The sequence below is a fragment of the Lepus europaeus genome, chromosome 17 (assembly GCF_033115175.1).
Source record: "Lepus europaeus isolate LE1 chromosome 17, mLepTim1.pri, whole genome shotgun sequence".
NCBI lineage: Eukaryota > Metazoa > Chordata > Mammalia > Lagomorpha > Leporidae > Lepus > Lepus europaeus.
In genome coordinates this window covers 32,563,762-32,577,132 of record NC_084843.1, presented here as the reverse complement: position 1 = coordinate 32,577,132, position 13,371 = coordinate 32,563,762, and the positions used below count along the sequence as shown (strand labels likewise).

At 56.4% G+C, this 13,371-nt stretch overlaps 1 protein-coding gene across 1 annotated transcript in view; it reads right to left on the bottom strand.

The window, feature by feature from the left end:
- TLL2 (tolloid like 2) overlaps nt 1-12,233 on the bottom strand; it is a 137,701-nt gene extending 125,468 nt beyond the window's left edge. Inside the window, exon 1 of the mRNA XM_062214274.1 lies at nt 12,050-12,233. Within this exon, the coding sequence (XP_062070258.1) occupies nt 12,050-12,233 (184 nt within the window). The remainder of the gene's footprint in view (nt 1-12,049) is intronic.
- Nucleotides 12,234-13,371: the final 1,138 nt, after the last annotated feature.

Below are 13,371 nucleotides of genomic sequence, written 5' to 3'. Positions count from 1 at the left end.
TACCTCTGCCCCCTCTTCCCTGATAATCGAGGGTGCTCCCCGGGGATAAGGGGAACCACAGCATCTCGGAAAACTGCTGTGCTTCTGTGCAGGCTGCAGGCACATCCTTGTTGAAGAAGCTAGAATTTAGGTGAGGTGTGGGTGGTCTTTCCCCTCCCTAGTACCTGTTCCTTACCGTTGCTATTTCTGTTTAGAATCCTCTTTGCAACCTTTTTCTTAGTTGATGATTGTTTATATTAAGTTTTCTCATTACTGTTCAAGCGACTGGTGTGGTTTCAGTCTCAGAACTGGACCCTGATGGACACGGCCAATTAACTTGGGTCAGTTCTCACAACTGAACCCAATCCCAGCTGGGACAGCTGTGCGACCATCTCCACAGGGAGTCAGGGTGGTGGCAGCATGCGCTTGCTGCTTTAGACAGCTCCTCTCCAAAGATCCTGACAAACACAACTGACCAAGGGGAACTCTGGGATATTTAAGAGTCCTCCCAAGTGCTTGGGCCCCCTGCACCCACATGGGAGACCAGGAGAAGCACCTGGCTCCTGGCTTCGGATCAGCGCGATGCGCCGGCCGCAGCAGCCATTGGAGGGTGAACCAACTGCAAAGGAAGACCTTTTTCTCTCTGTCTCTCTCTCTCTCTCACTATCCACTCTGCCTATCAAAAAAAAAAAAAAGAGTCCTTACAAACTGCTAAAGATGATTTATTTGAAAGGCACAGTTAGAGAGAGAGGGGGTGGGGATCTTCCATTCAATGGTTCACTCCCCCAAATGGCTGCAAAGGCTGAGGCTGGTCCAGGCCAAAACCAGCAGCCCGGAACTTCATCTGGGTCTCCCATATGGATGGCAGGGGTCCAAGTACAGGGGCCATCGTCTGCTGCCTTGCCTGCTACATCAGGAGGGAGCTGGGCCAGAAGTAGAGCAGCTGGGACTCAAATCAAAGCTCCAATACAATACGGGATGCTTAACCCACTGTGCCACAATGCCGGCCCCAAGGTATATTTGAAAAGGTTCAAAACTATTTTAAAAAGAAATCGAAATTATAAGTGCAAGTTCACAAGATTGCAAAAACACATTTCTCAAACCAGCCCAGACTTTTAAAAACCAGAACACAAAATATTAATCCTAACAGGAGTGTAAACAAGGGGAAAAATTCACGGGTAATTTGAAAAGAAGACTCAGAATACCTAAAAACGGGGCCGGCTCTGTGGTAGAGTAGGTTAATCCTCTACCTGCAGTGCCGGCATCCCACATGGGCGCCGGTTCTAGTCCCAGCTGCTCCTCTTTCAATCCAGCTCTCTGCTGTGGCCTGGGGAAGCAGGGCAGTCCTTGGACCCCTGTACCTGTGTGGGAGACCAGAAGAAGCACCTGGCTCCTGGCTTTGGATCGGCGCAGCGCCGGCCGTGGCGGCCATCTGGGGAGTGAACCAACAGAAGGAAGACCTTTCTCTCTGTCTCTCTCTCTCACTGTCTGTAACTCTACCTCTCAAATAAATAAATATAAATTTTTAAAAAAGAATACCTAAAAACACCTACACTTTTCACCCCCCAACTCTACTGGGAATCTATTCTAAAGAAATAAAGATGTAGGTAAAACTCTAGGATCCCTGCAGCAGTGTGTGTACCAAAGCAAGAGAAAGAGCCCGGGGACACATCCACATGTCCCACACAGAGGACCAGGCAGACGGGCAGCCACGCAGTGGGGTGCAGAGCAACAAGTGCGTCTCTTATGGAAACATCTCTCCTGTTTACAGTGCTCAGTGAAAGTGAAGTAGAAGCAGGTTCAAAGTCACGTGGACAGCATTCTCTGGGAAAGGAAAGGTATAAACACGCACAGAAAAACTGCAGAAGGACACACGATAAAAGTTGGCAGCAAGCACTTCTGTATATTTTTCCTCTTGCGTGCTCTGCACAATTTCTAAATGTTCCCCCAGCGCTGTGCACAAGCGTTAGCCAGGTAATTAAGGAAAATTCTTTCTTTTTTTTTTTTTAAAGATTTATTTATTTATTTGAAAGTCAGAGTTAAAGAGAGAGAGAGAGAGAGAGAGAGAGAGAGAGAGATCTTCCATACGATGGTTCACTCCCCAGCTGGCCGCAACAGCCAGAGCTGCGCTGATCCCAAGCCAAGAGCCAGGAGCTTCTTCTGGTCTCCCACGTGGGTGCAGAGCCCCAAGGACCTGGGCCATCGTACGCTTTCCCAGGCCATAGCAGAGAGCTAGATGGGAAGTGGAGCAGTTGGGTCTCCAACTGGCACCCATATGGGATGCCGGCGCTTCAGGCCAGGGCATTTTAACCCACTGCGCCACAGCGCCGACCCCAGAAAATGCTTTCTGTTACGACAGACCCCGCCTCTCTTGCCCACTTCCAAGGCACCCCAGTGCTTGCTGAACATGTCTGGGTGGATTCAGGCACATTTCAACCATGGCCTTGGGACATAGCTCAGCTCAGGACCCCACCCAGGCACAGGCCCTCCATCTCTTCCCATCTCCCCTCCCTTTCCAATCCTAAGGCCACAGCCCAGGGCTCAGGATCCTAAGCACAGAATTCCTGGTGATCCTCCTGCTTCCTGCTTCTACAGGTCCTAGGCATCGCATGCGTTCATTCTCACAGCCCTCTGCTCAAACCCATCAATAGCTCCCTGTTTCCTTAGGGACATATTTCAAATGTCAGCCCGACATTCACTGTCCCAAGCTTATTTCAGTCTTGTCACTGCCATCCTGCGAATCAAACCAGAGCGAACTCCCCCCCACACCACCACTCAGCACCCCTGCTGCCTCACCTTTGCTCATGCTAATGGACGCAGAGCCTCAGGCCAGCCACCTGACACCCGAGACCCAGGAGGCCCACACAGCCCACCACGCCCACCCTGGGACCACAACCTCCTCGGGCCACTGAAGCTTCTGAGAGTCGCCCCCTGCCTCCACGGGAGCCCCCATAATTCCCGGAGCGTGGAGTGCCGTGGGGTGGGTCCCGCTGCCCATCAGCTCTTGGAGCAGGCCCACCCCAGGCTCCCCGAGTCCAGACGCTGCACCTGCCCCCAGCTGGAGTCTTGGCCATGAGTGTGACCCCTGCTGTTGTTTAGCGATGGGCACACACTCACACCTGCTTGGCTGAGCTGCTCACCCTGCTGTGACTCAGGAGCCTGGCAGGGAGTGTCTCCGCCAGCTCTGCCCCTTGGGCCCATCCTCTTCACTGGGCTATTTTCATTGGCATACAATTCATATGCCACAAAACGCACCTTTTGCTTACTTTAAACAGCCTCTGTAACAAGTCATCAAACCTGAAATTAACAGTTTCTCACTTTTGGAGGCCAGCACCGTGGTGCAGTAGGTTAATTCTCTGCCTGAGGTGCCAGCATCCCATATAGGCGCCAGGTTCTAGTCCCGGCTGCTCCTCTTCCAATCCAGCTCTCTGCTGTGGCCTGGGAAAGCAATAGAAGATGGCCCAAGTGCTTGGGCCCCTGCACCCGCGTGGGAGACCAGGAAGAAGCACCTGGCTCCTGGCTTCGGATCAGTGCAGCTCTGACCATTGCGGCCATCTGGGGAGTGAACCAACTGAAGGAAGACCTTTCTCTGTCTCTCCCTCTCACTGTCTGTAACTCTACCTCTCAAATAAATAAATTAAAAAGAGTCTCTAACTTTAATCAGACTTCATGAAATCAGTTGTTCATTTACTGCAAGGTTAAATTTAGGATTACTGGATGGCGCCGCGGCTCACTAGGCTAATCCTCCACCTTGCGGCGCCGGCACACCGGGTTCTAGTCCCAGTCGGGGCACCGATCCTGTCCCGGTTGCCCCTCTTCCAGGCCAGCTCTCTGCTGTGGCCAGGGAGTGCAGTGGAGGATGGCCCAAGCCCTTGGGCCCTGCACCCCATGGGAGACCAGGAGAAACACCTGGCTCCTGCCATCGGATCAGCACCGGGCGCCGGCCGCAGCGCGCTACCGCAGCGGCCATTGGAGGGTGAACCAACGGCAAAGGAAGACCTTTCTCTCTGTCTCTCTCTCTCACTGTCCACTCTGCCTGTCAAAAATTAAAAAAAAAAAATAGGATTACTTAAATCCTCTACAGTATTCTAACAGAGGAGTTTCAGAAGGGCTGTGTGCACCTGCTCTGTGCTTCGACAATGGAAATGTCAATCACAGATCACTTGCCATGGTCAGAAACAGCACTTGACAACTCGTTCAACCTTTGTGGCAACCCTGAGACCTGGATCTCGGGAGCTCTTCTCAAGTGAGGGAACTGACACTCAGAGAAGCTAAGTAACTTCCTCAAGCTCACAGAGCCTTGCAGAGGTAGCGGCTCTGAATCCAGGTCTGGCAGGCATCAGAGTCTGCTCACTCCCTGCCCTCATGCACTATGGAGTGGAAAATACTGGCAATAGAGGTGGACTAGATTCTGCTCCTGCCCGGAGGACTGAGGAGGACAAACATTTAATTCTTTTTTTTTTTAAGATTTATTTATTTATTTGAAAGTCAGAATTACACAGACAGAAGGAGAGGCAGAGAGAGAGAGGGCTCTTCCATCCTATGGTTCACTCCCCAATTTGCTGCAATGGCCGGAGCCGCGCCAATCCGAAGCCAGGAGCTAGGAGCCTCCTCTGGGTCTCCCACCTGGGTGCAGGGGCCCAAGGACCTGGGCCATCTTCTACTGCTATCCCAGGCCATAGCAGAGAGCTGGATCAGAAGAGAAGCAGCCGGGTCTCGAACCAGCGCTTATATGGGATGCCGGCGCTTCAGGCCAGGGCATTAACCTGCTGTGCCACAGCGCTGGCCCCAAACATTTAATTCTAATTTGGCCCTAAAACACTTTAATTCCAGCAAATGAGCACCTGCCTATCCACAAAGACACAATGACAAATAGGGATGAACTAAAGATGTAATAGTGCCAGCCACCCTTTGCTGGGTATGGTCGGGGGAAGTGGGTGTCTCGGAGGACGGGAAGGCAGGAATACCAGGGAGGTGGCAGCTCCTGTTCTGGGTCTGCAGCGCCGGGGACACAGCTCCTGCCAGGCACTGGGGGTGGGTGTTTGGTGCAGTGGTTAAGGCAGCGCTTAGGATGCCTGTGTCCCATATCTGAATGTATGGGTTCAAGTCCTGGCTCTGCTTCCAACTCCAGCTTCCTGTGCACCCAGAGAGGCAGCAGGTGATAGGTCAAGTGCTTGGGTCCCTGCCACCGACATGGGCGACATGGATGCAGTTCTGGGCTCCTGGCTTCAGCCTGGCCCGGCCCCGGCTGTTATGTGCATCTGGGGAGTGAACCAGCAGATGGAAGATTTCTCTCTGTATCTTTCCAATACATAAAAAGAAGTAAATAAAGTTTTTACAGTCTATTAATAAAAAGTGCTTTTTTTTTTTTTTTTTTTTTTTTTTTTTTTAAGAAGAGAAAGCAGGAGACCTGCCCTGCACACAGGGCGGCTGCGCCAGAGGAGCCTGCCCTGGCCTCCGCAGTCAGTCCAGATCCGCTCTGAGGGTTCCCGGGTCAGCGCCCCTGCTGCTGTGTTTTCCAGGCTGACAGTGAGGACAGTTCCTTTGCCCAAATCATCATCCCTCACTCAGCAAACACTGACAAGTGCCCATAAAGCGCTGGGTGCTGCTCTAGGCCCTGGGCATAAAGCAGTGACCAAAGCAGACAGATTCCCCGACCCCATGGAGTTTGATGCCTCAGCCTTGCATCAGTCCAACTGTCCCTCAGTGTCTGCCAGAAACTGGGTTTACGAACCCTGTGGATACAAAACCCATGGGTGGGGCCGGGGCTGCGGCATAGCTGGTTAAGCTGCCCACTGTAGTGCCAGCATCCCATATGGGCACCCGTTTGAGCCCCAGCTGCTCTGCTTACAATCCAGCTCCCAACTAATACACCTGGGAAAGCAGTGGAAGACAGCCCAAGTATTTGGGCCCCTGCCACCTACGTGGGAGACCTGCAAGAACCTTTCTGGCTTCAGCCTGGCCCAGCCTTGGCCGTTGCAGCCATTTGGGGGAGTAACTAGTAGATGAAATCTCTCTCTCTCTCTCTCTCTCTCTCTCTCCCCATCTGTAACTCTGCCTCTCATATAAATAACAGAACAAATCTTGAAAGAAAAACACCCATGGATGCTCGGGTGCCTTTGATAAAAAGCCAGGTGTCTGCAGAGGGCCCAGGTCTATCCTCTTGGATGCTTTAAACCACAGAGAGAAAGGTCTTCCTTCCATTGGTTCACCCCCAAATGGCCACTACAGCTGGAGCTGTGCCGATCTGAAGCCAGGAGCCAGGTGCTTCTTCCTGGTCTCCCATGTGGGTGCTGGGGCCCAAGCACTTGGACCATCCTCCACTGCTTTCCCGGGCCACAGCAGAGAGCTGGACTGGAAGAGGAGCAGCCGGGACTAGAACCCAGCGCCCATATGGGATGCCGGTGCTGCAGGCAGAGGATTAATCCAGTGAGCCATGGTGCCGGCCCCCTTTAAGTCACCTCTTGACTACATCCAACACCCGACACACGTAAGGGCCGTGTAAATCACTGCCTGCCATGGTGGGGAACGACGACCGGAAAGGCCGTCCTTGTTCTGTACAGCTGCAGTTTTTTTAGATCTCAGTCCATGGTACGTTGAACCCATGGGCGTGCAACCGGGGACACAGCAGGCCAACTCTAGCGTGGGTGCTGCTGGCTAGAGCCGCCCCCAAGAGAGCTCTGGGGGATCCCGAAGAAAACCTGATGGAAGGTGCCTTGGAGAGAACGGCAGGGTGGAGTGAGGCCCCAGATTCCAGTGGGAAGCAAGGACTGAAGGCACGGGGGTAAGAGCCAGGCCCCAGCCCGTCACCCACACCGCCGCTCCTGCGCCAGAGCCAGCCGGGACCGCCAGCTCCATCTGTTACACCAAAGCCTGAGGACGGCCCTGGCATTCACCAAGCCACAGGCCGCGAAGTCCAGCTGGTCAGCCAGCCGGGGGCCTCGGATTTCATAAACGCAAAGGCTGCCCAGCGCTTCTCAACCACTGGAGCCTCGCGCGGGCGACTGGCGGCCCGAGCCGCACACCCCAGTCGCTCTGCACTGGCCTCGCCTCTGCCTCTGCTGCTTCTCTCCCACGCTTTTCAACTTGAGAGCTTTTTCTTTTTCTTTTCTTTTCTTTTCTTTTCTTTTCTTTTCTTTTCTTTTCTTTTCTTTTTTTTTTTTGACAGGCAGAGTGGACAGTGAGAGAGAGAGACAGAGAGAAAGGTCTTCCTTTTTACCGTTGGTTCACCCTCCAATGGCCGCTGCGGCCGGCGCATCTTGCTGATCCGAAGCCAGGAGCCAGGTGCTTCTCCTGGTCTTCCATGCGGGTGCAGGGCCCAAGGACTTGGGCCATCCTCCACTGCCTTCCCGGGCCACAGCAGAGAGCTGGCCTGGAAGAGGGGCAACCGGGATAGAATCCAGCGCCCTAACCGGGACTAGAACCCGGGGTGCCGACGCTGCAAGGCGGAGGATTAGCCTGTTAAGCCACGGCGCCGGCCTGAGAGCTTTTTCTGAACCCAGAGCCCACTACACCTAGACGTGGGGACATTGGCGCCTGTGAGTTTTCCAAAACTGACTGCAATGATACCTCCCGTCCCACAAGCTCTTGTAAGTGCGACTTCACCATTCCTCCCACTGCAGAGGCAGGTCTAGGTGCCTCCCTAGAGTCTGGGAGGGCTGTGTCCTTGGGGGAAGTGCTGCTCCGTGGCTCTGGGACAAGGCCATCAAAGGCAATTCAGCTTCCACGGAGAATCCAGCCACCGTGCTGTGAGGAAGTCCAAGGAGCCTGCATGGAGAGCCCATTTGTAGATGCTCTGGCCAACAGTCCAGCTGAGGTCCTGGGGTGGCCATTTGGTCCAATGGTTAAGATGCTGGCTAAGGAGGCTGGTGTTGTGGCATGGTGGGTTAAGCCGCTGCCTTCAATGTTGGCATCCGAAACAGGTGCCAGTTCAAGTCCTGGCTGCTCTGTTTCTGATCCAGCTCCCTGAAAATGTGCCTAGGAAAGCAATGGAGGATGGCCCAAGGACTTGGACTCCTGCCACCCACGTGGGAGACCTGGATGGAATTCCAGGCTCCTGGCTTCAGCCTGGACCAGTCCTAGCCATTGTGACTCTTTGGAGAGTGAACCAGTAGGAGGAAGATCAGTTGATTTATCTTGATCTCTCCCCGCAACTCTGTATCTCTCTCTCTCTCCCTCTCCCTCTCGCTCTCGCTCTCCCTCTCTCTCCCTCTTTCTGTTACTCTGCCTTTCAAATAAATAACTTTAAAAAAAATAAAATAAAAAGATGCTAAGACGTTCACATTCCCTATCAGAGTTTGATACCCAACCCTGTACCCTGGTTTCAGGTTCCTGTCAGCATAATCCCTAGAGACAGCAGGGATGGTTCAGTCCCTCCACTCAGTGGGAGACCTGGATGGAGTTCACAGTTCCTGGTCCTGGCCCTGGTCCATCCCTAGCCTCATACGCATTTGGGGAGTGAACTAGGTGATGGGAGTTTGTTTCTCTCCCCCCACCCTGGCCACATACATACATACATACATACAAATTTTAAATTCTGACTGGCCAGACGTGGGTGTCTGAGCCTCCAGATGATTCCAGACCCCAGCTGTCCATTCCCCGAGCCTGCAAGTCTTGCCAGCTAATGGGACAGAGAAGTGGCCCCTGCTCTGTCCTCCCCAAAGTCCTGAGGCAAGGACCTGTGAGCATTAGAAAGGGGAAGCTGTCCTCCACCACCGAGTTTGGGATGGCTCCGCACACAGAACAGAAGCTGGAGCAGGGAGCAAAGGGAAGGGCTGCAGCCCCTGGGTAAAAGCCGCGCCTCCTAATTGCCGGGTGGGAAACCCTGGGAGGCACTCAGGAAGCCCCGGGGAGGGGGGGGGTCCCAGTAGGGTCAGAGCCTGCAGCCTCCAGCCGGAACCTCAATTCCGCTCCCCTCAGTGAAGTCCCTTCTTCCCTCACCCCTGCTTCCTGGGATCGCCTGGCAAACAGACTACGCATACAGTTCATGTCTGAGGCTCAGCTTTCCAAGAATCCAACCACAAGCGGCTTTACATGCACTATGCAAAGTGAGTGATTTGACTCCCAGTGCCGTAGTGCAGATGGGAGATGGAGGCAGGGGAAAGCAAAAGGATTTATCAAGGCCACAGAGTAGGAGTGAGGGTCAAAGTAAGGACCCAGGCCTTCTGGCTCGAATGCAGCTGAAGAATTCTGGACGAGAACAGGTAGAAGGGCTCCCAAGACCAGGTGTCGGGAGGATACCCAGGACTTACAGCCGTCTGAACCTGGCTGCATGGATGGTCCCAGTTGGAAAACGCAAGGGCAGAGCTATGACCTCTCGACAGACACCACGTCCCAGATCCAGGCCACTCACAGCCCCAGACAGGAGGTTTTCAAACCACACTCCCAATCCACAATCATCCGGTTTTAAAACTATCCTTTTGTGTAGCATCAAATCAACTGTCTATTAGGAAATTTGAATTTTATGCCTTAAAACCTGCTGCAAAGGTTAGCGTGAAGATGGTCTTCCAACAAGTTCCTAGAAAAATCTGTAAAGTACTTTATCAGGAGTTGTCCTCATTTACAATGAGGACTAAGGCACAGAGAAATGGAATAACTTTATTCCAAGTCACACAGCAGAACTGGTAACATTAACAGTGTCAGGTCAGTGAAGCAGTGAGCTGAGAGGCTGGGCTAGAGCCACAGGTCACAGAACCCTAACACCAACCAGGCAGCAGCCAGGGACTCCAACTCCAATGTCTGCAAGGTGTGATGCGGGCCGGGCAAGGCAGCTGGTGTGGGCCAGAATGAGCCCTGCGGACCCGGCAGCCTGCCACCCTAACAAGTCCAACGTCTCTGCTGTGCAGGCCCAGAGAGCAGGGGACTTGTCCAAGACAGCACAGCTGCTCAGAGGCCTGGAACACATGCCGGCCCCTCCCCTCCACCCTCTGGGCCTGCAGCAGAGTGGAGAGCCACGCTGCCCTGCTGTGGGGACAGGAGACAAGTGTGTTGGATGCGATGCCCTAAGGGGAGGCTTCTGCCTGGAGGAGCCTGACTGGGATAGGAGGAGGGGCTGCCCCTACAGGCTTGCTTTAAGCATGCCATGGGCAGGTGCAATGTCTCCCCAGCTAGGAGGCTGTCCTTTCAACACTGACATGTGCGTGTGGCCTTCCAGTGGGGCGAGCTTGCCAGAGGATGGAGGCTGAGAGGTTACTTTCCCCCTTATGTGTCCCTCACCATCGCCCTCTCCTGGTCACTCTCAGCACCAGCATGGCCCAGGAAGAGGCCAAAGGGTTGGGAGGATTCAAGGATGGCTATGGAACAGCAAAAGAGCTGAAACCACGCCCCAAAGACCCGCCCCCTTCCGGCCCTGCCCACCCTATCTTGGAACAGTCCAGGAACCTGCACACCCGAGATCATCCGTGAGCTTCTTCTAAGGAGGGCCCCCCGAGCGCGCTCTCACAGACCCGTGGCTCTTTCACCTCTGAATCTGAGCACCGGGGCCAGCACCAGCCTGTGGAGGTGGGCACCGCCTTCCTGAGCAACTGCTGGCTCCTCCCCCCTGCCTCCCACCCCCGCAGGCCCCAGCAGCAGAGCCCAGGTGTGACCCGGGAGGGTAGACCCTCCCCCCACTGTCTCGGTTCCGTTTCCAGGGCCAGGCCACCAGAGCCTTCTCCCTGCCTAGGGAGCGCCCCTGAGAAAGTTTCCAGCCCACACCGTGGAGAATTAGCCAGACGCCAGCTCTGCCCACCTTCCTCGTGAGGCTCCACGAGGTACAGGATAGGTGGGTGTTCCGCAGGCATCTTCCCCTGGGGCAAGCCCGGCCCTTCGCGTCTGGTTTGAGCTGCGGCCTTCACGAGGTCTCCGGGTCCCCCAGGACCCTAGGCCACCAGCCTCCTCCAGGCCTCACCCCACTGGGACCCACCCAGTCCCCGCCCCCCACCCCGACCTGTCCTGGACCACAGCCACTGCAGCAACACGAATCAGCGCTGCCATCATTGTGCCGTCTGCAAATTCCCCGCCGGTCATCGGAGTCTTCCCCCCACTACCTCCCCTGAGAGAGGAGGAACCCGGCTGAGGAGGCATCCGGGGCGCTCACACAGACCCACCCGGGGCCGCACCACCTGCCCCTCCCGCTTCCTGCTCCTCTCTGCAACCTCCAAGCGCAGGTGGCCGGGACAATGCTCAGAGGAACGTCACCACCCGCGAGAGCCCGTCATCTCCCGGGGGTGCAGGGACACCTCTCTGTCCCAGCCCGGGAGCGCCCCGTAACCGTCGGCTGTTAGGAACGGGCGCTTGGGCCCTTCTAGGGCCAATGATCCCAGCTCAGAAGCCGCTCCTCTGGGGACCCCGGAGCCGGCTGGTAGCGGGGGAAGCCAGCGGGAGCTGCAGCTCGGGGCTGCGGTTTGCATCCGAAAGGCCCGAGCGTGCCGGAGCGCCGCTCCCTGACGGGATTAGAGCACCTGCCGGCTTCCATCTCCACCCGCCAGCGGCGACTCCCAGGCGCGGCCGCGGCGAGGGGACGGCAGAGAGATCTGCGCCAATTCCAGCCTTGCTGATTCTCCCGTGACCACCCTATTCTTTGCCCCGCAGTGAAGCGCACCCCCGCCCCGCCCCGGTCACCTCTCCCCAAGAGTTAACCGCAAGATCCTGAGAAAGTTTGCGCGAAACTTAGAAATGCTGTGAAATCGGAGCCAGCAACTCCATCCGAGCCTGCGAGCGCCGCGCCCCGCCCGGCTCCCCAGCTCCGGCCCAGAGCGTGCGGCGTCGGCCCGGGCGGGCCACCGGCTGTCAGCCGGCCCCGCGTCCGCCCCGGCCCCCGAGAGCCCTCGCGGACCCAGGGACCCTCCTGTTCCGCTTTGGGAACGCGCCCGCGGCGGCCACCGGTGCGCGCCGCAAACCTGGGGCGGGACGTCCCAGGCGCGGAGCGGCTTTCAGCACTTCCTCGGGAGCTTTGTTTTCCCGGGGAGCCCGGGGGTCTCAGGGGAGGGCAAGGGAGACCTGCGCCACAGACGGCTGCGCCGGCTCGCCCACCACCTCGTTTGCATTTCAAAGGCAAACTTCTGCCGGACTTCGGCGGCGGGGCACCTACCGGCTTTGCACGGGTCGTGGTAGTGCTCCAGCTGCTGCTCCGCGCCCTCTTCGCCTTCCAGGGCCGAGGAGTCCGAGACGGCGTCCGGGCGCTCGCTGAGCCCCCCTGCGCCGCGCGGCGGCAGCAGCAGCAGCAGCAGCAGCAGCAGCGACACCGGGGACCCGAGCGCAGGCGCCCGGGGCATGGTGGCGCGGGGCCGGAGGTGACCGAGGGAGCCGCGTGCACGGAAAAGCTCAGTCCGACGACGCCCGGCGCACAGAATCCGGTCGGCGGCGGCCGGGACTCGGTGGTTACGCGCAGCTGTGGCGCATGGCTCCGGCGCGGAGAGAGCAGAGCGCGGCGCCCCCTGTGCGCGTCGGAGCACCCGGGAAGCCGCGGCTCTGAGAGACTGCCCGGCGGCCGAGGCTGCAGCGGCTGACTGGCGGTGGCGGCGGTGGCTGGAGCTGTGGCCGCTCCGCCCCTCTCCACCAGGGCTGGACCACACAGCCCTCGCCAGGGGCCCCAGGCAGCCAATCGCTCGGGCGCCCGAGGCGAGGCCCCTCCTCTTCGCAGCACCTCCGCAACTTCGGAGGAAGGGGAGCGAGGTGAAGGTTCCAAAAGCATGGGTCCCAGACCAGCGGTGTGCCCCCCGGCCCAAGCCGCCCTTCTCCGGGCTGCTCCCGGAGACGAAGGTTGGGCTTCCCGCCTGTTTTATTCTCATAACTCACTTTACAACTCCGGAGGCACACGTGGACGAGAGCAGCAGCAGTGGTCAGAGCCCGGCGGGCAGCACCGAGGCCGAAGTGCGCGGGGCGCATTGCTTCCAGCTCAAAAAGTGCTTTTGGGTAATTGTCCTCTGCAGGGCCAGGCGAACCGTCTGAGGTGCCTTTCAGGCAGGGAAGCCCTGGGATTACGGTTCTCCTGGCTCGCTGAACACGCCCTCGCCCGGCCAGGAAGGGCGCTCGATGCAGCACCCAACTACGTTAACGTATGCGCTGGTAGTGTGTAAGGCAGACCGACTTAAAACGACAGTTTCCCCTCGAGGTGACCGGATCCCTTAATAAAACAGCCTAGGACGCTTCCTACAGGCAAACAGATTGTCAAACGAATTGTACCTACTAATTTTACAGATGTATTTTATTAAATAAGCCACTCACTTTTAACGTGATGGAACACAAATGACCAATTTTTGAGGTCTTGTTATTTTTTGCCAATTCAAAATACAAGCCCAGATAATTTTAGAACATACTCAAGAGCTTTGTGAAACCCACTTCTACACTGTACGTTAAACACAAAATCGTTAGAACTGAACCGTTCTGGAGACATAACATGCACGATTACTG